The 26,239-nt window shown below is 38.4% G+C and overlaps 1 protein-coding gene and 1 pseudogene across 10 annotated transcripts in view; one reads left to right on the forward strand and one right to left on the reverse strand.

Moving 5' to 3' along the window:
* Window positions 1-26,239, reverse strand: part of DOCK3 (dedicator of cytokinesis 3) — a 669,732-nt gene that overhangs the window by 529,289 nt on the left and 114,204 nt on the right. For all 10 annotated transcript variants that reach the window (XM_031662807.1, XM_031662809.1, XM_031662806.1 and 7 more), the window contains exon 3: window positions 4,522-4,562. In XM_031662807.1, the coding sequence (XP_031518667.1) occupies window positions 4,522-4,562 (41 nt within the window). The remainder of the gene's footprint in view (window positions 1-4,521; window positions 4,563-26,239) is intronic.
* LOC108584581 overlaps window positions 16,260-26,239 on the forward strand; it is a 40,487-nt pseudogene continuing 30,507 nt past the window's right edge.

Below are 26,239 nucleotides of genomic sequence, written 5' to 3' on the forward strand. Positions count from 1 at the left end.
TGGCCAACTATGACCTCCACTAGTCTTTTTTTGCCAGTTCCTCTTTCTCTGTCCTCCAAGTTAGCAGTCTTTGCAGTCTCATTTGCAGTGCTATTCTTTAATAGTAAAAGATGATGTGCAAAAGAATTATCATGTTCTTATGTGCTAGGCACTGCAATAAAGGCTTCATATCAACTCCTTGATTCCTCATTACAATTCCATGAGATAAGTAATAACATAATACCCATTTCAAATACAGCAAAATTAGACAACAGTATAAGGAATCTCCACAAATCCATCACTCAGCTTCAACAATTATTAACATTTTGCCAATCTTGACTCATCAATCTACACACATTTTACCCATTATAGTATTTTAGAGAAAATTTCAGAAATTATCCATAAATACTTCAATATTTACCTTAAATATTCAAGGAGGTTCAGTCGCTTGAATCTCTGCCTCCTGAGTTCAAGCGATTCTCTTGATGGTAAACACCTTCAATATTTACCTTTTGTTTTTCTGATAAACCCTATCTTCTAGTTATACTGTATGACAGTAATGGAGCTACATCCCTGTTGAATGACAGATTCCCTGTTGCCAAAGCATAAACTCCTTAGATTTCTTTGGCATATGACTCTAAATATATAGGTCCAATCTACCTTTCCTGCCTTACCATCCATCACTTTCTCCTGCACTATGCCTTACCCAGCTTAAAACATTTACTATTCCACGAATATGTCTTGCAACTTTTTTGTTGTGCAAAACATTCCATAAGGCCCTGTTCCTATCTCACAGAATACTACACATCCTGTTCACAATTATTGTATAAAAGCTGATCCTGAAATCACAAAATGGAAGTAAATATAAACTGCACTGAATTTAATTATTCCTCTTGAGCATATATTTTATAAAAAGCACAAAATTAAAATCAATATCTGTTGTCCTTTTTTCTCAATTTTATTTCTTATTCTTTAATTCTTCATGTATACTCAAGTTTTTTTGTTTGGTTTTTTTTGTTGTTGTTGTTTTTGTTTTTGTTTGTTTTTGAGACAGAGTCTTCCCTTGTTGTCCACGAGATCTCAGCTCACTGCAACCCCCACTTCCCGAGTTCAAGTGATTCTCCTGCCTCAGCCTCCCGAGTAGCTGGGATTACAGGAGTGCACCACCAAACCAGGCTAATTTTTGTACTTTTAGTAGAGACAGCGTTTCTCCCTGTTGGCCAGGCTGATCTCGAACTCCTAGCCTCAAGTGATCCACCTGCCTGGGCCTCCCAAGGTGCTGGGATTATAGGCGAGAGCTACCGTGCCTGGTCAGAAAGTCAATATTTTGATGACTCTAACAAATACATATTATGGCATTTCAGCAGTGGAACAGAACACTATGTCTCAAAACCTTGCTTTGGTCTCTAAAATTATAAAACTAAAGTAAGTTCTACTGTAGAAGTATATGCAGAAAAACAAAAACAAAGTCCTCAAAAAATGAAAAGACAATAAACTCATTCTGAAAATCATCTAGCATAAAATTTAGTTATACTTCTTGCCTATCATGCTTCTCTTTAACTGTAAAATTTTAATACGTAGTCATAACAGAAAGGGTATTTTATAATCACCCCAGTTTTTCCTTCTAAATGTTTTACTATAAAATAATATAGGCAACAAAAAGATTAAGCTTTGCAAATTTTTAAAAACTTTTATAGGAAGAACTGTTTCATCATTTACTAATATATCTAAGTGCTGGCCAGGCACAGTGGCTCACGTCTGTAATCCCAGCACTTTGGGAAGCTGAGGCAGAAGCATCGATTGAGCTCCAGAGTTCGAGACCAGCCTGGGCACATACAGACACCCCGTCTCTACAAAAAGTGGGAAAAAAAAATTAGCTGGGTATGGTGCTATGCACCGGTAGTCCCAGCTACTCAGGAGGCTGAGGGAGGACGGTAGCCTGAGCCCAGGAGTTCAAGAATATAGTGAGCTATAATCATGCCATTGGACTCCAGCCTGGATGACAGAGAGACTCAATCTCATTCATTCACTCACAAATAAATAAATAAATAACTATATTCACTGTCTAGTTCAGATATTATTTTATTTGAGCTATTTTGTGTTTTACTTATTAGTATAAATCATACATGACTAAAGACAAACTTTAATAAGTCATGTTTATTTTTTCCTTTAACCACTAATAGCTATGAAAAACCTATAGAAAATTTTACTTATTATGACTGAAATAAGATCATTTCTTAGCCTTTTGGTTAAGATCAAGTATAGTAGGACCACAACATTAGCACAAATAAAGAATATATAGAAATGCATTTATTTTTGTATTATTTTAATTATGTGGTATCCCTAAATGATTGTATTTTACAAACACTAAATAACTGGTTCCACAAAACATCACTGACACAGGATGAAATTCAGTTACTAATACTGTCTTTCCATATTTTTTTAAGTTTAAGAATACAAATACAAGCTATTAAGAGATATATAGATACATGTTGCTAATAAATGCTGTAATAACCTAAGATTCTAGAATAGAGATATTACCAAAATATGCAATCTCTGAATACATTAGCCCCCAAAGTAATAAAATTAAAGGAGTCTGATCAGATAAAAAGAGCTCTAACATTCTTTGGAGTAGTGTGAGTTAGGTTCCTCATTTTGTTTAGCTTGCCAAAACACTGCTAAGAGTAATCACAAAATGGCCTCACCCACAGAGTCCAAAAACTAAGAAAGACAATTAAGAACTTAAGTATGAGGTTCCAAGTACTTTTCCTTAACTCTAAAATAAAACTCTAATTACTTGCTGGAGAAACCACGTGAAGCCACATGGAAACAGGGAAACCCTAAGACTACACAGAGATGCCTGGTTATCTTGGGTGGTCTAGCTGAAGACAGTCTTCCAGCCAACCCTGCCAAGATGCCAGACATATGAGTAAACTATCTTGGACATTCCTACCAGAATGTCTTGGACACTGACCCCACAGCTGACTGTTGCCACAGGTAACCTCATACATCCCAGAATAACTAGCTACGCAGCTGACCCAGTCAAGCCACAAAAGCATGAGAGATAAAATGTTTATCAGTTTAATTCACTAAATTTTGGAGTACTTTGTTGCACAGGAAGATATAATCAAAACAGTTATGTTTAATATTTTAAGGGTATCATCATTCCTGTCTCAATAATGTTTTCAAGCCACAAACTTTGCATCAATCTGATACTTTAATCACAAACATACAATAATTTTAATAAGCACAGTCTACACACTGATCCCCAAACACTAGTATTGGAAATAAGGTAGTGGGAGGTAGCCAAGATCACAAATATTACTAAAAATAAATCAATAGCATGCAATATCACAAATTACAAATATTCATTTATAAGATTCCTCATTTATTCCAGTTCTAACTTTTCAACAATTTTAAATCAAAATTTAAAAAATAAACCACAAGTAGAAACTATTCCCACAGAAGCATTCATGAATGTATTTCAAAATAGAAATATAAGAAAAATTACCTATAAGCAGTGCTTCTCAACCAGGGATCATTTTGTCCCCAAGACAAATTCAGCAATGTCTGAAGTCCTCTTTTGCTGTCATACTAAGGGACAGAGGGTTGCTGGCATCTAGTAGGTAGAAGCCATATACTCTGCTAAACATCTCACATTGCACAAGACTGTCTCCCACAATAAAGAATTACCTGGCCCAAAATGTCAACAGTGCCAAGAATGAGAAACCACAGCTAGGAGGCATTAAAATATAAAGATATTGTTTCCTTATAATCATTACCTTAAAATTAATCAAACTGAATGATTCTACTGGCAAAACTGATTATTAGAACTCTAAACAATTTTCTTTTTGAATGAAAACGTGATAATTTTGGTATTTTTCTATACAAAGAAAAGCATACTGCATCAAATATTAAGCTACAGAAACATACAAGAAATACTGATAATATTAATTACATGAAAACATATGCAGAAAGAAGTGTTTGCAAATACATTACTGGGAAAGATTATTTCTAACTGCATTATAACTGCTAATTAAACTATATTTTGTTTCATCAATATTAATTGTAATAAATATAAAATCTAGTACATAAAATTAGTATTCTACACTAATACCTTGCTTAAATTCATATTTCAATAAATTATGATTAGATAAATATCTAATTGGATTATTTGAAAATATTTTCCATTGTGCATTTTAAAAACAATTCATCTAATTATATGGTTCCACAGGACTAGGCCTATGAATAAGTCAATTTACTTTTTGTCAAATACCTTAAGGAAAAAATATTTAAAAGCCTGAATAGGCTTTTCCAAGATAAGCTTTGGAGCTATGACCATATTTGCATTTCCTGTCCTTTTAGAAGAAACATTTTAATATGCTGAGACAGAGAAGAGTTTTCTGCAGTTTTGTAAAGGAAAGAATCATTGTGGCTATTGTAAAAGATTAAAAGATGAACCACTAAGAGTTGTTATACCAAACAAACGTACAAGGTATTTCCTTCCTACATTAGAAAAGGTAACAATAAACTTTTCATTACCTTCACATTTGGCTTCTTTGTTGAAACTCCTCTGTACCAACCTAAAACAAAGCATAAGAGAATATTAAAATCACAACGTCATGTTCAGTAAGAGACACAATAGTATTTTTTGAAAAAAACAGATAAATGCACATCTTTCCTTCAATCACCCATTGTGGCTTTATTAGGATCTAGAGTTGTCATAGTAGCTTACTCCAAAAGGAACAGTCATATGGTGAATAAAACATTTCTAATTTTCATTACAAGGCATAAAAAGCCCTTTCAACTGAGTAAAATGCAATTAGAAAAGACCTCAGAGGACATGTAATTCAAGAGCACAAAAATTCCTACATAAAGGTGTTGGGGCAGAGAAATGCTAAAATTGTATGACTTTTTTCAAGGCAGATAGGGAGTATAGCCCAGACTTTCTGTTTCACGGTCTCATCCAATCTCCCATGCAGTATACTACACTACTCTCACTTATTTGCCTTCCAGCTGCTAAAGTCAACATCCTTGCTAGTGCAGATCACCTTCTTTATTTATTTCCTTTCAGCATTCACATTCAGCAATACTAACAAAAGTTTCAATTATACAATAAAAAACAATTTTCAGAGAAAGAAAATTTTACTGCCAACTTTTCTCAATTTCAATGTATTATTTTCAGAGCTTTGCTATAGTTTCTTTATTTGGGTTTAAAAGGAAGCAGTTCCAATGGGTAGGAGAGGAAGCCAAGAGTTCCTTTAAAGAAGGAAGATAAAGAAGAGATTGCTGATGATAGCTAAATTAATTGAGAGGTTATCACTGACAGTTTGTCCCACATATTAACTTTTAAAATAACAAAGCTATGAAAAAAATCAACTTTTTTCACCTGAAAACATAACAAACAACAAAAGAGATGAGCCTTGCTCCTATTTAGAACAATAGCTGAAAAAATAAATTTCATGAACTCATTTTATACCTTGCGTCTCAGTTTCTCCTTTTTGAAAAATGATGATAACTTACCAATGTGACATTTTACAGTATTTTAAGAAACATAACAGAAAATGACATCAAGAGGTATGGCAGAGTAAGTATCTTCAAAGAGCCTCTCCTCAAAAGCAATGAGAACACTATAAAGCTAAAGTAATCAAGACAGTATGATATTGGTGAAAGATTAGGCAACTAGAGAACTTAATAGAGAATCCAGAAATAGACCCACATAAATACAATCAACTGATATTTGACAAAGGAGCAAAAGTAGTAAAATGGACAAAAAAGAGTTTTCAACAAATGGTGCTGGAACAACTGGACATCCATATGCAAAAAAATGAATCTATGCACAGATATTACTCTAGTCACAAAAATAAACTCAAAATGGATCATAGACCTTAACGTAAAATGCAAAACTACAAAACTCCAACAAGATAACATAGGAGAAAATCTAAGTAATCTTGAGTACAGCAATGACTTTTTAACTACAACACCAAAAGCATGATCCATGGAAGAAATAATTGATACACAGGAGCTTCATTAAAATTAAAAACTCCTCTGTGAAAGGCAATGTTAAGAAAATAAAATGACAAGCCACAAACTGGGAGAAAATATTTACAAAACACCTATCTGATAAAGGAATGTTATCCAAAATACACAAAGAACTCTTAAAACTCAACAAGAAAATAAACAGCCCGGCCAGGTGCAGTGGCTCACACTTGTAATCCCAGCACTTTGGGAGGCTGAGGTGGGCAGATCATGAGGTTAGGAGTTTGAGACCAGCCTGACCAACATGGTGAAACCCCATTTCTACTAAAAATACAAAAATTAGCCAGGCATGGTGGCATGCGCCTGTAATCCCAGCTACTCAGCAGGTTGAGGCAGGAGAATCACTTGAACCCAGGAGGTGGAGGTTGCGGTGAGCTGAGATGGTGTCACTGTACTCCAGCCTGGGTGACAGAGTGAGACTCCATCTCAAAAAAAAAAAAAAAAAAAAAAAGAGGCCAGGCGCAGGTGGATCACGAGGTCAGGAATTCAAGACCAGCCTGAGCAACATGGTGAAACCCCATCTCTACTAAAAATACAAAAAAAATTAGCCGGGCATAGTGGTGCATGCCTGTAATCCTAACTACTCAGGAGGCTAAGGCAGGAGTATCACTTGAACCTAAGAGGCTGAGATTGCAGTGAGCAGAGATCACACCAGTGCACTCCAGCCTGGGCAACAGAATGAGATTCCGTTTCAAAAAGAAAAAAAAAAAAGAAAGAAAGAAAGAAAAGAAAAGAGCCCAATTAAAAAATAAGCAAAACATCTAAACAGACACTTCACCAAAGATACAGGATGACAAATAAGAATATGAGAAGATGCTCAACATCACTGTGTGATTAAGCAATTGCAAATGAAAACAACAATGAGATACCACTGCATGCCTTATCACAATGGCCAAAATCCAGAACACTGACCCAAACCAAACGCTGGTGAAGACATAAAGCAAAAGGAACTCTCTCATTCACTGTTGATGGAAATCCAAAATGGTACAAGGCACTCTGGAAGACAGTTTGGCAGTTTCTAACAAAACTAAACATATTGTTACCATATGATTGAGCAATCCATTCCTTATATTTACCCAAATGAGTTGAAAACTTACATCCACACAAAAAAACTACAAATTGACGTTTACAGCAGCTTTATCATACTTTCTGCCAAAACTCAAAAGCATCTAAGATGTCATTCTTCAGCAGATGAGTGAATAAATCAACTGTGGCACATCCATTCAATGGAATGTTATTCAGAGACAAAAAGAAATGAGCTAACAAGCCATGAGAAGACACTGAAGGAATCTTAAACGCATACTATGGATACACTTAACACCATCTAATGATAACGCAAATGTGACACCATGCTCTCTTGTAGTCAACTCTCCCTCCCCAACCTCTTCCCCCAGCCCTGACAACCACTAAGTAGTTTCAAAACCACGTTATCATTTCTAAGGGATGCCACCATTATAAGGTGCGCATAAGAATTCTGCTCAGTGAACTTCAGCCATCACCTTTTCTTAAAACCGAAACTCTGCTACAAGCTTTGCCAAATTTATCCATTCCATGACTAAGAAGAATTGAAGACAGTAAGGAAAAGAGAAAAGGAAGAACAACTCATTATTTTTGTTTCTCACATAAGAAATAAAAAAGTTCATAAGCTCTCAAAGAAACAACTAAAATATCTCCCAAATCATTATGAATCAACAGGAAATATATGCTTTTCATGAACCAGTACAATGAAGTATTTTCCAAATGTCAATCTACCTACTGTCCAAGAACTCTGGACAATCTACCTCTGCAATTATATTCTCCCCTTTCATTTTCATCATTAATATCTTGACTTTCCAAAATTTCAGAATACTAGCAAAGAAAGTGAAACTCCCCTTGATGTTCAGATTGTCTGAGTCTTCATCAATTTCAATGTCATCATATGCATTTAACCGAAGAACACATCAGAGTCTCATTTGGTGAGTAAAACATCTGCTGGTTTGATTACTACTAGGAACTTAAGGTTAAGGCAAAGTTTTATACTCTAACATTTTCAGATATAAATTTTTGTAGAAATTAAAGAAAGGAAGGCATTCTCACAACACTCAAGTTTATAAAGATTTATGTCTAACTTTAAGTCAGAAAAATATAATTGAATTCTATAAAATGCTAAACAAGTATTGCCTCCAAAAGTTCTCTATTGGTCTTCTATCCCTTCTACCTATAAATACCAGCTCTTCCCTTCCTCAGTAACTTGCTGCAACTCTCTAACTTCTAAGCTAGGGGCATGTTACTCACAGCATGATTGCAAGAAACACAGACTTTTTCCACTTTACCCAAATGTATGGAAATGAAAGAATTACTGGAAACGGTTTGAGTATTAACTTCACATTCCAAAAGAAAAGTTTAAGTTTTTGAGCCTCAGTTACTCCTCTGCTCTAAACTCTCCAAAAGCATCCCAGATCAAAATAAAATCCAAACCCTTTATTAGAGCCTCTGCCGATCTCAACGTCCACCACTCTCTCTGCTTCTCCCCATCCCATCCATCCACTGCAACCATAATAGTCTCTCTGCAATTCCTTCATCTTACTAAGCTGGCTCCCGCCTCAGCACCTTTATACTTTTTGCATCATATTTCTGGACTATTCTTCCCCTCCCCAAACCCCTTCTACCCAGAATATCTCAGGATTGCTTCCTCATTTCCATCTGTTCTCTGCCCAAATGTTATCTTCTCAGAAAGGCCATCCTCAATCATCCTATTTAAATAAACAAGAGAGAAGTTTCCCCCCATCTCCCCACTAATATGGTCTGGCTCTCTGTCCCCATCCAAGTATCATCTTGAATTGTAATCTCAAGTCTAATTCCCACATGCTGGGGGAGGGACCCAGTGTGAGGTAACTGAATCTGGGGGCGGTTACCCCCATGGTGTTCTCATGACAGTGAGTTCCCATGAGATCTAAAGGTTTTATAAGGAGCTTTCTCCCCTTTGCTCAGCACTTCTCTCACTTGCTGCCATATGAAGAAGGACGTGTTTGCTTCCCCCTTCCACCATGATTATAAGTTTCCTGAGGCCTCCCCAGCCATGCAGAACTGAGTCAATTAAACCTCTTTTCTTTATAAATTACCCAGTCCTGGGTATTTCTTCATAGCAGCATGAGAACAGACTAATACACTAAATTCATACTGCAGAGTGTAGGGTGCTGCTATAAGGATAACCAAAAATGTGGAAGCAACTTTGGAACTGGATAACAGGCAGAGGCTGGAACAGTTTGGAGGGCTCAGAAGAAGACAGGAAAATGTGGAAAAGTCTGGAACTTCCTAGAGACTGAGGGCTCAGAAGACAGAAAGATGTGGGAAAGTTTGAAACTTCTGAGAGACTTGTTGAATGATTTTGACCAAAATGCTGATAGTGATATTGACAATGAAGTCCAGGCTGAGGTGGTCTCAGATAGAGATGAGGAACTTGTTGGGAATTGGAATAAAGGTGGCTCTTGCTATAGTTTAGCAAAGAGACTGGTGGCATTTTGCCCCTGCCCTAGAGATCTATGAAACTTTGAACTTGAGAGAGATGATTTAGGGTATCTGGCCGAAGAAATTTCTAAAGAGCAAAGCATTTTCAAGAGTGTAACTTAGCATAAAAGTTTGGAAAATCTGCAGCCTGACGATGCGGTAGAAAAGAAAAATCCATTTTCGGGGGAGAAATTCAAGCCTGCTGCAGAAATTTGCAACAATGGGAAGCCAAATGTTAATCACCAAGACAATGAGGAAAACGTCTCCAGGGCATGTCAGAGACCTTCATGGCAGCCCCTTTCATCACAGTCCCAGAGGCCTAGGAGGGAAAAATGGTTTCCTGGGCAAGGTCCAGGGCCCCACTGCTGTGTGCAGCCTGAGGACTTGGTGCCCTGTGTCCCAGCTGCTTCAGCTCCAGCCATGACTAAAGGTACACCTCAGGTCATTGCTTCAGAAGGTGAAAGTTACAGCTCAGGCCACTGCTTCAGAGGGTGGAAGCTCTATGCCTTGGCAGCTTCTATGTGGTATTGGCCCTCTGGGTATGCAGAAGACAAGAATTGAGGTTTAGGAACCTCCACCTAGATTTCAGAGGATGCATGAAAATGCCTGGGAGTCCAGGCAGAAGTCTGCTGCAGGGGCAGAGCCTTCATGGAGAACCTCTGCTAGGGCAGTGCAGAAGGGAAAGATGGAGTAAGAGTCTCCACACGGAGTCCCCACTGGGGCACTGCCTAGTGGAGCTGTCAGAAGACAGCCACCATCCTCCACAACGGGATCCCTGGGAATTAGAAGTGATAGATCCCTCTTAGAATCTAAGGCTCTGTTCTGTTTTGCATTGTGTTATCTGATGTTTTTTACTTTTGGGTGTATCAGAAATTACTTCACATTATGAGAGAACTTTGGGGTGTGATAACCAAAATATACTTTGGGAGGAAATATATTTTTAGCAATGGCTACTGCAGTTATGGGGGGATACTTGGCTCTTTGCATGTTTGGATAAGAGAAGCAAGCTCTTGGCAACCTGGAAGGAATGAAGATATCCCTCTCCCACAACTGAGAGAGATAAGATCTCATGGGGTTGGGTTAATCACAGAATGAGCTGATTGGCTTTGGGTTGCTTTGCAATGAAATGCACAGTAAAATCATTGCACTGTCTTGTTCCATAATGTTTTTCTTTTGGGGATCCAGAATCTGCTACAAAAATGGAACCCTTAATTTTGGGTTTTGTTAATCTGTTTTGCCTTCCAGTTGTGCCTGCTTATTAGGCCCTAAAAACTGCATACTTTAAAGAGAAACCTAAAAACTGGCGAATAAAAAAAATCTTACAAGTACTGGATCTTCTTCTGTCTGTGTGTTTATATGTGCTGTATGTGTGATATGAGGCTTTAATAGAGGCTGCCCTAAGGAATTTTGTCATCCATGAACAATTGTTGTCTTGTTTTGATCCTCTTAAAAAGATGTTTTATAGTCAGCTATATAACTTTGACAGGTGCTCTTGAATGGAGGTGTCTGGTAAGTTTGAAGACGGTGATTTTGATTAATTGGTTTAAAGGTAATAAGCACTTAAATATTTTGTCAGAAAAGTAAAAAGTGCAATGCCTTTTAGTTCATGTGACTTAAGTAATCTTTGGGAAATAAAAACAGTTTTGCATGCAAGATGTGTAAAGAAAGTGATATGTGATTTGGTAAAAGATTATAAAAAGGCATGTGAATGTGAGGTAGTTTTGCCTAGATTAAAGGGTTAAATGATTGTTTTAAGTTAGATAGGATATAGCTGAAGATTTGTGCAAGTTGTGAAACATCTGTGAAAAATTAATCTTGTAAAAATGTCTGTGTGTGAACAATGGAATAAACGTACAACAGGGTTTTCTCAGAGCACTAACCTGCCTTCTGTAACAAAAATTTGTAAACAGTTATAAAAAAGGTTTATGAGAATCTACCTTATGGTCAAAGTGATTAAGATTGAATAGAATTGTCTATAAGGTTTTAAGAATTGGGTGTGACATTAATAGTACACTAATGCAAGGGTGAAATACGGCTTTCTGTCTTGAACAAGATTTTCATGTTACATTAAAAAATAATGAAGGGGTCGGGAGCGTTGGGTCACACCTGTAATCACAGCACTTTGGGAGGCCGAGGCAGGCAGATCACGAGGTCAGGAGATAGAGAACATCCTGTGAATGGTGAAACCCCGTCTCTACTAAAAATACAAAAAATCAGCTGGGCGTGGTGGCGGGCACCTATAGTTCCAGTTACTCAGGAGGCTGAGTCAGGAGAATGGCGTGAACCCGGAAGGCAGAGCTTGCAGTGAGCCGAGATCGTGCCACTGCACTCCAGCCTGGGTGACAGAGCAAGACTCCGTCTCAAAAAAAATAAAAAATAATGAAGGATTTTTGTTTGCTCCTTTTGAATAACTACAGGAAAAAGAAGGGAAAGAAAAAAGACACTTTGGAAAGCTAAGTCTTCCCTCTTAGTTTCTGCCTTTTTTAAATGTTTGAGTTATCATTTTGGCTAAATGAATGACTTATAGTGACATGGAACTCTATTTTATAATATGAAGTGTCTTAAAACTTTGATATTTGACAAACTTTCCAAAATCAAATTATAAAGTATGACTTTCTCTGACTTAATTAATATTTTAGCTATTAGGTCACCTATGGTCCAAAAATGATATATTCGGCTTATTTGGTATACAAACCATACAGAAAGCACTGTCAAATAAGGAATGGTGTTTGGCTTTCTTGGGGATACATTTGTGTTAATGTTATTGGTATGTGTCCCAAAATTATGAAAAACTCCTATAAGTCTGATATGACTTTGCATGTGTTATTAATAATTATAATTGTTATGTAAAATTGTTGTATGCCACAGAAGTAACTAAAACTCCTAGTCAAATATAGCTTTAATAGGGGCTTCCCTAAAGAATTTGGTCATCCATGAACAATTGTTTTCTTGCTTTAATTCTCTTCAAAAACAATTGTTTTCTTGTTTTGATCCCTTGAAAAAAATCTCTTCGAGGTTTATAATTAGCTATAGAACTTTGACAGGTGCTCTTGAATGTAGGTTTCTGGTAAGTTTGGAGATTACAACATCAGAATGCAGAAAAAACTTTCAGGACTCTCCTGGAGAGCTGAAATGTTCATGAATATCAAGCAGAAGAGGAGTTAACTGCAAGGACTAAACTAAAAAGTTCAAAGTAATCTTTTTGACTTTGCTTAAAATGTTGCTGATCCTTTGTTTTGTTTTTTAGAGTCAAAAAAACTTTTCTTTTGAGCTACTTACAGTTTTTAACAATTAAGTATACTCCTGTGAAAAAAATTTGGAGCATATTTGTTTCTCTCTACCTGATTTCTCCAGAATTTGGAAACTACTTGTGAGTATTCTTAATTTATGGCAATATAGTTATTTGCATAAGTGCAGTAAGAATGTTTTCTTTTGCAACAAGACACAATTGGAGAAACTGGTTATTTTACCAAGGTTTTGACTGGAATGGTGTGCTTTCCTTTAAGGAATCAAATTTGACATACAGAGCCATGAAAGCCCCATGGGAAAACCGACCTCATACCTTGCCTACACAGTCCCTGTACAGGATTCCTGACCTCTGGTAAGTAAAGAATGTCACTTTCTGAAAGGTCCAGGGGCCCCAAATAGTCTTGAGACCTCAAGAGGAGATGCGTTTACCCAATTCATAGGTATTTGAGGGTACACAAACAAATGGCTGGGCTTGGCTTTAAAAAAAATCTTATCTGAGATTTCTTATGGAACACAGTTCCATCAAAGCCTATTTAAAAAGTCTATGTGACAAATAATTATTCTTGCTACACTTTAAACAAATAATCAGGCCAAGTATAAGAATAAGGCTTATTTTCGCAAACAAATTGGTCCTATTACAATTTGTCTTTAGTAAAAATGGAAGACTAAAGAAAAAAAAAATGTTTCAAGAACTACGGTATGCCTGATTAGATTCTAGTCTCATCAGTTGTTTCGAAGTTTTACCTGCATTTTAGACTAACCCTGCTTATCCTGTGAACCAACCAGTGATCTCTGACTGCTGCTCAGAAGAAAGAGAGGGATGACTAATGCAAACATATAGATCAATATTCTAATTGTGGGCACACATTGGCATCAGCTAGCAACCCCATATCAGCTTGGTTCCAACAACTGCCCAGTTCATGAAAAGCTTTCTTATTTAGTTTACTTGGGATAATTTTACTTATTTTCCTTTACTGTTGTGGAATATATTGCTGTTATACTCTTTGTATAGGAATGCATGATAAGCTTACCGAATGTTTTCTTAAAATTCAAGACTTGTTAATCTTCCAGATATCACCTTTCTTCAAACTCACAGCTATGAATGGCCCTCGACATACCAATGCTTTCTGACTGAGTTCCTCTCTAATATGAATACAAGGGACCCTGAGAGTTAGGCAGGAATATCACCGCCCCTATTCAGCCTGAAGAAGTTACAGAAGATGGATCTTCATCCCTCTACTAACCTTAGGATTAAGAGTTCCCTTGTAAAAGGGAGAAGAAAAATACGTCAGAGGTGTTTGAATAAGACCAACTCCATCTCGAATAGGGGCTAGGTAAAATAAGGCTGAGACCTACTGGGTTGCATTCCCAGGAGTTTAGGAATTCTAAGTCACAGGATGAGACAGGAAGTCAGCACAAGATACAGGTCACAAAGACCTTGCTAATAAAACAGGCTGGCTGGGCGCGGTGGCTCAAGCCTGTAATCCCAGCACTTTGGGAGGCCGAGATGGGCGGATCACGAGGTCAGGAGATCGAGACCATCCTGGCTAACACGGTGAAATCCCATCTCTACTAAAAAATACAAAAAAAAAACTAGCCGGACGAGGTGGCGGGCGCCTGTAGTCCCAGCTACTCGGGAGGCTGAGGCAGGAGAATGGCGTAAACCCGGGAGGCGGAGCTTGCAGTGAGCTGAGATCCGGCCACTGAACTCCAGCCTGGGTGACAGAGCGAGACTCCGTCTCAAAAATAAAATAAAATTAAATTTAAATTTAAAAAATAAATAAATAAATAAATAAAACAGGCTGCACTTTTCTTGTAAATCTGTTTAAGTTCCTTATAGATTCTGGATATCAGACCTCGGTCAGATGGGTAGATTGCAAAAATTTTCTCCCACTCTATAGGCTTCCTGTTCACTCTGATGATAGTTTCTTTTGCTGTACAGAAGCTCTTTAGTTTAATTAGATCACATTTGTCAATTCTGGCTTTTGTTGCCATTGCTTTTGGTATTTTAGTCATGAAGTCTTTGCCCATGTCTATGTCCTGAATGGTATTGCCTAGGTTTTCTTCTAGGGTGTTTATGGTTTTAGGGCTTACGTTTAAGTCTTTAAACCATTTTGAGCTAATTTTTGTATAAGATGTAAAGAAGGGGTCCAGTTTCTATTTTCTGCATATGGCTAGCCAGTTTTCCCAACACCATTTATTAAATAGGGAATCCTTTCTCCATTGCTTGTTTTTGTCAGGTTTGTTGAAACAACCTCATCAAAAAGTCGGCAAAGGATATGAACAGACATTTCTCAAAAGAAGACATTTACGCAGCCAACAAACATATGAAAAAAAGCTCATCATCACTGGTCATTAAAGACATGCAAATCAAAACCATAATGAGATACCATCTCATACCAGTTAGAATGGTGATCATTAAAAAGTCAGGAAACAACAGATGCTGGAGTGGATGTGGAAAAATAGGAAGACTTTTACACTGTTGGTGGGAGCATAAATTAGTTCAACCATTGTGGAAGACAGTATGGTGATTCCTCAAAGATCTAGAACCAGAAATACCATTTGACCTAGCAATTCCATTACTGAGTATATACCCAAAGGATTATAAATCATTCTACTATAAAGACACATGCATACATATGTTTATTGCAGCACTATTCACAATAGCAAAGACTTGGAATCAACTCAAATGCCCATCAATGATAAACTGGATAAAGAAAATGTGGCACATATACATCATAGAATACTATGCAGCCATAAAAAAGGATGCGTTCCTGCCCTTTGCAGGGACATAGATGAAGCTGGAAACCATCACTCTCAGCAAACTAACACAGGAACAGAAAACTAAACACTGCATCTTCTCACTCATAAGTGGAGATGAACAATGAGAACACATGGACATAGGGAGGGTAACATCACACACCAGGGCATGTCGGTGGGTGGAGGACTACGGGAGGGACAGCATTAGGAGAAATACCTAACGTAGATGACAGGTTGATGGGTGCAGCAAACCACCATGGCACGTGTATACCTATGTAACAATTCTGCGCATGTATCCCAGAACTTCAAGTATAATTTTAAAAAATAAAAATAAAAAAACAGGTTGCAGTAAAGAAGCCAGCCAAAACCCACCAAAACCAAGATGGCAATGAAAGTGACCTCTGGTTGTCCTCACTGCTCATTATATGCTAATTATAATGCATTCGCATGCTAAAAGACATGCCCACCAGTGCCATGATAGTGTACAAATGTCATGGCAATGTCAGGAAGTTATCCTATATGGTTTAAAAAGGGGAGGAACCCTCAGTTCCAGGAATTGCCCACCCCTTTCCTAGAAAATTCACAAATAATCTACCCTTGTTTAGCATATAATCAAGAAATAGCCATAAAAACAGTCAACCAGGAGGGCTGCTCTGCCTGTGGAGTAGCCATTCTTTCATTCCTCTATTTCCTAATAAACTTCCTTTCACTTCAAAAAAATAAAAATAATATGCATTCTTATTTAGATGGTGAAATGCCCTTGCCAGTCACTCAATGCAAGTGAGGCTATACTATCCCAAAGAGCCAACAGTACCACAACAATTGGTGCTGACAGAGAAGCTGCAGAACAGTGTCAGCAGTGTGAACCTAAAAGAATGAAGCCTCTATACAGATCAGGCCATGTGACAGTCAACAATCAGCAATCCTTTACCAAGATTCCAGGTGCAAACCAATCAAACCAGATCAAAAGCATCAAATGCAGTCCAACAAAAAAATACCCCTTTGACAAGAAGTTTCAAAGATTAAAGTTTTTTATTCCCAAGGTTTAACATATATTCCTCACTGATGAAAGGAAAAAATGAAAATGTATTTATATCCAATACCTGGCTAATAGCTGCACAGGAAGTAGAGACAGGTAGAAGATAAGCACAAATTCTCTCCCATTCCATTCCATGATTTAAAGTAATTTAATAACAAACCATGGTTCTTTGTGAAGACTTGCACGAGGACCCACTTTAGAGATCATTTAAGCAACCAACTGTAAATTCAAGAGCCAAAAACAAAATCCACAATCTTTTTAAAATACTGATTTTTTTTTTCCCTTTGTTGAATCAATAAAAATATATGGAGTTCACCCAATTCTGGATCCCTTTTCCAGTTATATAACTAATGATAGGCAGGAAACAAAGTGCCAACCACTTGTAAAAATAAGAAACTTGTAAGAGAATTCAGCCACAAAATAGAAAAATGTAATTATTCAAAAGGTCTACATTCAAAATCCTCTTTCCATTATTTGCACTGAAAATTTTACACAAAAACCATCTGCATTTATTTGTACAGTTTAAAATTATATTGAATCTTCATTTGTGAGCTGCAAATTTAAAGATAATAATCACCAATAAATAAATGTACATTAAAAACCGAATTTTTACTTGCAAATGAGTCATTATTTTGTTAAGATTAGTCACTCTAGAGGGCCATAAGCAAATTTCAATAATTCTGCCACTGATCAAGATATTTTTAAACTCTTTTGGAATTATAATACTATATATTTGTCAACTTCTGGCTCTAGTCCTGACAAAAACTTTGCTTTGGACAAAATACATGAAACAGCTGTGTAAGGATATTGGAAAGCAACTATCATCGACAGAACGTCAGACACTATAATCTCCAAGAGAAGGAAACCACATCAAGGTGAGCTCCTCATTCACCTGACTTTTTTTTCTGAGGGCATACCAGCAGAAAATGATAGTTACATTGAGATAAGAGAAAAATGTTGACATTGAGCGCTACCAAAGTAACTGAGCCTTAGGGACAAAAATCTCAGAAAGAAATGAATTACAGTAAATTCAAAATTTTATATATAATCTCCACTCCTGAGATTTCCCAATTCCCAAAATGGCATACAGGGCTCCAAGAAACCCCACAAAAAGCAGCAGATGAGAGGCTGAAGAGCTGAGTAGAGCCACATTACATTTAGGAGAAATCAGTAACACCGTGACTTTTCAAATAAATTATGTAAGTCAAATATTAACTAAATGAAACCTTTAAAATGCTAAAAGAAAATACCCATCAACCTAAAATTCTATACTGAGGACAAATATCACTCAACAATGATGACAAATTTAAGAGATTCATATAAGCAGAAAGTGACACAATGTGCAGCAAACCAGCGCTGAAGAACTACTACTAAAAGGTGTATCTAAATGGCAAATAAATAAATAAATAAATCCCAGCTAGAACTATGTAAAAGCATGATAAAAAAGATAATTGAAAAGGGTAAGAGGGGGCGGAGCAAGATGGCCAAATAGGAACAGCTCCAGTCTTCAACTCCCAGCGCGAGCAACACAGAAGACCGGTGATTTCTGCATTTTCAACTGAGGTACTGGGTTCATCTCACTAGGGAGTGCCGGACAATCGGTGCTGGTCAGCTGCTGCAGCCCGACCAGCCAGAGCTGAAGCAGGGCGAGGCATCGCCTCACTTGGGAAGCGCAAGGGGAAAGGGAATCCCTTTTCCTAGCCAGGGGAACTGAGACACACAACACCTGGAAAATCAGGTAACTCCCACCCCAATACTGCGCTTTAAGCAAACAGGCACACCAGGAGATTATATCCCACACCTGGCGGTCCCACGCCCACAGAGCCTCCCTCATTGCTAGCACAGCAGTCTGCAATCTCGCGGCAAGGCAGCAGCAAGGCTGGGGGAGGGGCACCCGCCATTGCTGAAGCTTAAGTAGGTAAACAAAGCCGCTGGGAAGCTCAAACTGGGTGCAGCTCACAGCAGCTCAAGGAAACCTGCCTGTCTCTGTAGACTCCACCTCTGGGGACAGGGCACAGTAAACAACAACGAAAGCAGCAGAAACCTCTGCAGACGCAAACGACTCTGTCTGACAGCTTTGAAGAGAGCAGTGGATCTCCCAACACGAAGGTTGAGATCTGAGAAGGGACAGACTGCCTGCTCAAGTGGGTCCCTGACCCCTGAGTAGCCTAACTGGGAGACATCCCCCACTAGGGGCAGTCTGACACCCCACACCTCACCGGGTGGAGTAAACCCCTGAGAGGAAGCCTCCAAAGCAAGAATCAGACAGGTACACTCGCTGTTCAGCAATATTCTATCTTCTGCAGCCTCTGCTGCTGACACCCAGGCAAACAGGGTCTGGAGTGGACCTCAAGCAATCTCCAACAGATCTACAGCTGAGGGCCCTGACTGTTAGAAGGAAAACTATCAAACAGGAAGGACACCTACACCAAAACCCCATCAGTACATCACCATCATCATCAAAGACCAGAGGCAGATAAAACCACAAAGATGGGGAAAAAGCAGGGCAGAAAAGCTGGAAATTCAAAAAATAAGAGCGCATCTCCCCCGGCAAAGGAGCGCAGCTCATCGCCAGCAACGGATCAAAGTTTGACGGAGAATGACTTTGACGAGATGAGAGAAGAAGGCTTCAGTCCATCAAACTTCTCAGAGCTAAAGGAGGAATTACGTACCCAGCGCAAAGAAACTAAAAATCTTGAAAAAAAAAAAGTGGAAGAATTGATGGCTAGAGTAATTAATGCAGAGAAGTTCATAAACCAAATGAAAGAGATGAAAACCATGACACGAGAAATACGTGACAAATGCACAAGCTTCAGTAACCGACTCAATAAACTGGAAGAAAGAGTATCAGCGATTGAGGATCAAATGAACGAAATGAAGCGAGAAGAGAAACCAAAAGAAAAAAGAAGGAAAAGAAATGAACAAACCTGCAAGAAGTATGGGATTATGTAAAAAGACCAAATCTACGTCTGATTGGGGTGCCTGAAAGTGAGGGGGAAAATGGAACCAAGTTGGAAAACACTCTTCAGGATATCATCCAGGAGAACTTCCCCAACCTAGTAGGGCAGGCCAACATTCAAATCCAGGAAATACAGAGAACGCCACAAAGATACTCCTCGAGAAGAGCAACTCCAAGACACATAATTGCCAGATTCACCAAAGTTGAAATGAAGGAAAAAATCTTAAGGGCAGCCAGAGAGAAAGGTCGGGTTACACACAAAGGGAAGCCCATCAGACTAACAGCAGATCTCTCGGCAGAAACTCTACAAGCCAGAAGAGAGTGGGGGCCAATATTCAACATTCTTAAAGAAAAGAATTTTCAACCCAGAATTTCATATCCAGCCAAACTAAGTTTCATAAGTGAAGGAGAAATAAAATCCTTTACAGATAAGCAAACACTTAGAGATTTTGTCACCACCAGGCCTGCCTTACAAGAGACCCTGAAGGAAGCACTAAACATAGAAAGGAACAACCGGTACCAGCCATTGCAAAAACATGCCAAAATGTAAAGACCATTTAGGCTAGGAAGAAACTGCATCAACTAACGAGCAAAATAACCAGTTAATATCATAATGGCAGGATCAAGTTCACACATAACAATATTAACCTTAAATGTAAATGGACTAAATGCTCCAATTAAAAGACACAGACTGGCAAACTGGATAAAGAGTCAAGACCCATCAGTCTGCTGTATTCAGGAGACCCATCTCACACGCAGAGACATACATAGGCTCAAAATAAAGGGATGGAGGAAGATTTACCAAGCAAATGGAGAACAAAAAAAAGCAGGGGTTGCAATACTAGTCTCTGATAAAACAGACTTTAAACCATCAAAGATCAAAAGAGACAAAGAAGGCCATTACATAATGGTAAACGGATCAATTCAACAGGAAGAGCTAACTATCCTAAATATATATGCACCCAATACAGGAGCACCCAGATTCATAAAGCAAGTCCTTAGAGACTTACAAAGAGACTTAGACTCCCATACAATAATAATGGGAGACTTCAACACTCCACTGTCAACATTAGACAGATCAACGAGACAGAAAGTTAACAAGGATGTCCAGGAATTGAACTCATCTCTGCAGCAAGCAGACCTAATAGACATCTATAGAACTCTCCAACCCAAATCAACAGAATATACATTCTTCTCAGCACCACATCACACTTATTCCAAAATTGACCACATACTTGGAAGTAAAGCACTCCTCAGCAAATGTACAAGAACAGAAATTATAACAAACTGTCTCTCAGACCACAGTGCAATCAAACTAGAACTCAGGACTAAGAAACTCAATCAAAACCACTCAACTACATGGAAACTGAACAACCTGCTCCTGAATGACTACTGGGTACATAACGAAATGAAGGCAGAAATAAAGATGTTCTTTGAAACCAATGAGAACAAAGATACAACATACCAGAATCTCTGGGACACATTTAAAGCAGTGTATAGAGGGAAATTTATAGCACTAAATGCCCACAAGAGAAAGCAGGAAAGATCTAAAATTGACACTCTAACATCACAATTAAAAGAACTAGAGAACCAAGAGCAAACGCATTCAAAAGCTAGCAGAAGGCAAGAAATAACTAAGATCAGAGCAGAACTGAAGGAGATAGAGACACAAAAAACCCTCCAAAAAATCAATGAATCCAGGAGTTGGTTTTTTGAAAAGATCAACAAAATTGACAGACCGCTAGCAAGACTAATAAAGAAGAAAAGAGAGAAGCAAATAGACGCAATAAAAAATGATAAAGGGGATATCACCACCGACCCCACAGAAATACAAACTACCATCAGAGAATACTATAAACACCTCTACGCAAATAAACTAGAAAATCTAGAAGAAATGGATAATTTCCTGGACACTTACACTCCTCCAAGACTAAACCAGGAAGAAGTTGAATACCTGAATAGACCAATAACAGGCTCTGAAATTGAGGCAATAATTAATAGCCTACCAACGAAAAAAAGTCTAGGACCAGATGGATTCACAGCTGAATTCTACCAGAGGTACAAGGAGGAGCTGGCACCATTCCTTCTGAAACTATTCCAATCAATAGAAAAAGAGGGAATCCTCCCTAACTCATTTTATGAGGCCAACATCATCCTGATACCAAAACCTGGCAGAGACACAACAAAAAAAGAGAATTTTAGACCAATATCCCTGATGAACATCGATGCAAAAATCCTCAATAAAATACTGGCAAACCGGATTCAGCAACACATCAAAAAGCTTATCCACCATGATCAAGTGGGCTTCATCCCTGGGATGCAAGGCTGGTTCAACATTTGCAAATCAATAAACATAATCCAGCATATAAACAGAACCAAAGACAAGAACCACATGATTATCTCAATAGATGCAGAAAAAGCTTTTGACAAAATTCAACAGCCCTTCATGCTAAAAACGCTCAATAAATTTGGTATTGATGGAATGTACCTCAAAATAATAAGAGCTATTTATGACAAACCCACAGCCAATATCATACTGAATGGGCAAAAACTGGAAAAATTCCCTTTGAAAACTGGCACAAGACAGGGATGCCCTCTCTCACCACTCCTATTCAACATAATGTTGGAAGTTGTGGCTAGGGCAATCAGGCAAGAGAAAGAAATCAAGGGTATTCAGTTAGGAAAAGAAGAAGTCAAATTGTCCCTGTTTGCAGATGACATGATTGTATATTTAGAAAACCCCATTGTCTCAGCCCAAAATCTCCTTAAGCTGATAAGCAACTTCAGCAAAGTCTCAGGATACAAAATTAATGTGCAAAAATCACAAGCATTCGTATACACCAGTAACAGACAAACAGAGAGCCAAATCATGAATGAACTTCCATTCACAATTGCTTCAAAGACAGTAAAATACCTAGGAATCCAACTTACAAGGGATATAAAGGACCTCTTCAAGGAGAACTACAAACCACTGCTCAGTGAAATAAAAGAGGACACAAACAAATGGAAGAACATACCATGCTCATGGATAGGAAGAATCAATATCGTGAAAATGGCCATACTGCCCAAGGTAATTTATACATTCAATGCCATCCCCATCAAGCTACCAATGAGTTTCTTCACAGAATTGGAAAAAACTGCTTTAAAGTTCATATGGAACCAAAAAAGAGCCCGCATCTCCAAGACAATCCTAAATCAAAAGAACAAAGCTGGAGGCATCACGCTACCTGACTTCAAACTATACTACAAGGCTACAGTAACCAAAACAGCATGGTACTGGTACCAAAACAGAGATATAGACCAATGGAACAGAACAGAGTCCTCAGAAATAATACCACACATCTACAGCCATCTGATCTTTGATAAACCTGAGAGAAACAAGAAATGGGGAAAGGATTCCCTATTTAATAAATGGTGCTGGGAAAATTGGCTAGCCATAAGTAGAAAGCTGAAACTGGATCCTTTCCTTACTCCTTATACGAAAATTAATTCAAGATGGATTAGAGACTTAAATGTTAGACCTAATACCATAAAAACCCTAGAGGAAAACCTAGGTAGTACCATTCAGGAGATAGGCATGGGCAAAGACTTCATGTCTAAAACACCAAAAGCAACGGCAGCAAAAGCCAAAATTGACAAATGGGATCTAATTAAACTAAAGAGCTTCTGCACAGCAAAAGAAACTACCATCAGAGTGAACAGCCAACCTACAGAATGGGAGAAAATGTTTGCAATCTACTCATCTGACAAAGGGCTAATAACCAGAACCTACAAAGAACTCAAACAAATTTACAAGAAAAAACAAACAACCCCATCAAAAAGTGGGCAAGGGATATGAACAGACATTTCTCAAAAGAAGACATTCATACAGCCAACAGACACATGAAAAAATGCTCGTCATCACTGGCCATCAGAGAAATGCAAATCAAAACCACAATGAGATACCATCTCACACCAGTTAGAATGGTGATCATTAAAAAGTCAGGAAACAACAGGTGCTGGAGAGGATGTGGAGAAATAGGAATACTTTTACACTGTTGGTGGGACTATAAACTAGTTCAACCATTATGGAAAACAGTATGGCGATTCCTCAAGGATCTAGAAGTACCATATGACCCAGCCATCCCATTACTGGGTATATACCCAAATGATTATAAATCATGCTGCTATAAAGACACATGCACACGTATGTTCATTGCGGCACTATTCACAATAGCAAAGACTTGGAATCAACCCAAATGTCCATCACTGACAGACTAGATTAAGAAAATGTGGCATATATACACCATGGAATACTATGCAGCCATAAAAAAGGATGAGTTTGTGCCTTTGTAGGGACATGGATGCAGCTGGAAACCATCATTCTCAGCAAACTATCACAAGAACAGAAAACCAAACACCGCATGTTCTCACTCATAGGTGGGAACTGAACAATGAGATCACTTGGACTCGGGAAGGGGAACATCACACACCGGGGCCTATTATGGGGAGGGGGGAGGGGGGAGGGATTGCATTGGGAGTTATACCTGATGTAAATGACGAGTTGATGGGTGCTGACGAGTTGATGGGTGCAGCACACCAACATGGCACAAGTATACATATGTAATAAACCTGCACATTATGCACATGTACCCTAGAACTTAAAGTATAATAATAATAATAATAATAATAACAATAATAATAATGAAATCATATCCTTTGTAGCAACATGGATGCAGCTGGAGGCTATTATCCTAAACAAATTAACACAGGAACAGAAAACCAAATACACATGTTCTCACTTATAAGTGTGAGACAGGAATTTGGCAGGACTGATTTCACAATGTACAGGTCACAAAGACCCCACTGATAAAAAATGAGATGTGATCACTCCTACTTGTCACAGGGTGAACCCCAAAATTGGGGTTTAGCTGGGAGGACATGTGGGTTCTTGGCTTCACACAGGAAGGAATTTAAGAGTGAGCCAACAGAGTAAAGTGAAAGCAAGTTTATTTTAAAAATAAAGGAATAAAAGAATGATTACTGTATAGACAGAGCAGCGGCATGGGCTGCCTGAGTATACTTATGGTTATTTCTTGATTATATGCTAAACAAGGAGTGGATTATTCATGAGTTTTTTGGGAAAGGGGTGGGGAGTTCTTGAACTGAGGCTTTCTCCCCCTTTCAGACATATACTGTAACTTCTAGATGTTGCCACGGCGTTTTTTGTTGTTGTTTTTTATTTTAAGACGGAGTCTCGCTCTGTCACCCAAGTTGGAGTGCAGTGGTGCAATCTCAGGTCACCGCAATCTCCACCTCCCAGGCTCAAGCAATTCTCCTGCCTCAGCCCCCTGAGTAACTGGGATTACAGGCGTGCGCCACCATGCCTGGCTAATTTTTGTATTTTTAGTAGAGACGGGGTTTCGCCATGTGGGCCAGACTGGTCTCAAAACTCCTGACCTCAAGTGATCCACCTGCCCTGACTTCCCAAAGTGCTGGGATTACAGGCATGAGCCACTGTGCCCGGCCCACCATGGCCTTTATAAACTGTCATGGCACACTGGTGGGAGTGTTGTTTAACATGCTAATGCATTATAATTAGTGTATAATGAGAAATGAGGACAACTAGAGATCGCTTTTGTCGCCATCTGGTTCTGGTGAGCTTTGACTGGCTTCTTTGGGATTACAGGCGTGAGCCACCATGCCACACCTAGATTCTGTTATTCTTAAAACTTTGGCTAATCTAAGGAATAATGTGTTCGATACACTTTAAAAGAGAAATCTGCTATCAAATACGTGTGAAACTATCTATGATTCAGAAAAAAGTCAGATTTACACTCTCCAGCTTGATGGTAGAAATGTTCTTACAAAAGAGCCAACATCAATGTTACTGCTACAGGCAGCACAGGAATGGGCAGCTAAGTCAAATCACACTAAGAGAACAAGAAAGAAGAGGTAGAAGGTAGAAATGCTCCAGGTAAACTGGAAGCTGGAATCAAGCAAAAAATCTATAGCAGAAGTACATGCAAGTGTCAAAGTCAAAGCATGATACAAAACTCAAGTCTAGATTAAGCTAGGACATGAGAAAGATGGCTTCAGGGAGCTATATGGAGAACAAACCAACAAACTGATGCAGTTTGGATCACTGGTACCAGTCTTCCAGCACAAAGCATTTATTTTAAAAAAACAAATAATATATCAATATTTAAGAGGATGTTTAAGCTAGCAATACTTAAGCTAGAGAATGAGCCCAGGAAGTGCCTATTAAGAAGAATCCTGGCTTAGAGGTGATGTAATGAAGACAAGGTACCTATTTGAATAGGCTCTTGAAACAAAGAGATTCTAACACTAATGAGGACAGGGAAAATGACATTAAATAACCAACAAACATCATGCAATGGTCTGAGGGCACCTGACTGCCACCACAAGCAATTTCTAACTACTCCAAACACCATCAACCTCTAAGACATGGTAAACTTCTCTTTCAAGGCAGTTCAATACCAAATAATTTCTAAAATCTTCCCTGCTCTTCTCCCCTCTCCCTTCCTGTCCCAGTGAAGCCAACAGCTCAGACCCTCAGTGTAGTATCTATAATACACTGCACTTGACTTCTATCTAACATGTTCAAATATAAAAATGTCTTCATATTTATATTCACCTATCACCCCAAGCCAACATGCACTCCTTGTAGGCAGACAGAGGAACTATAACATTATGTATCACCAGAGCCAGCCCAGCTAGGGTTTATA

The sequence above is a fragment of the Papio anubis genome, chromosome 2 (genome assembly GCF_008728515.1).
Source record: "Papio anubis isolate 15944 chromosome 2, Panubis1.0, whole genome shotgun sequence".
Lineage (NCBI taxonomy): Eukaryota > Metazoa > Chordata > Mammalia > Primates > Cercopithecidae > Papio > Papio anubis.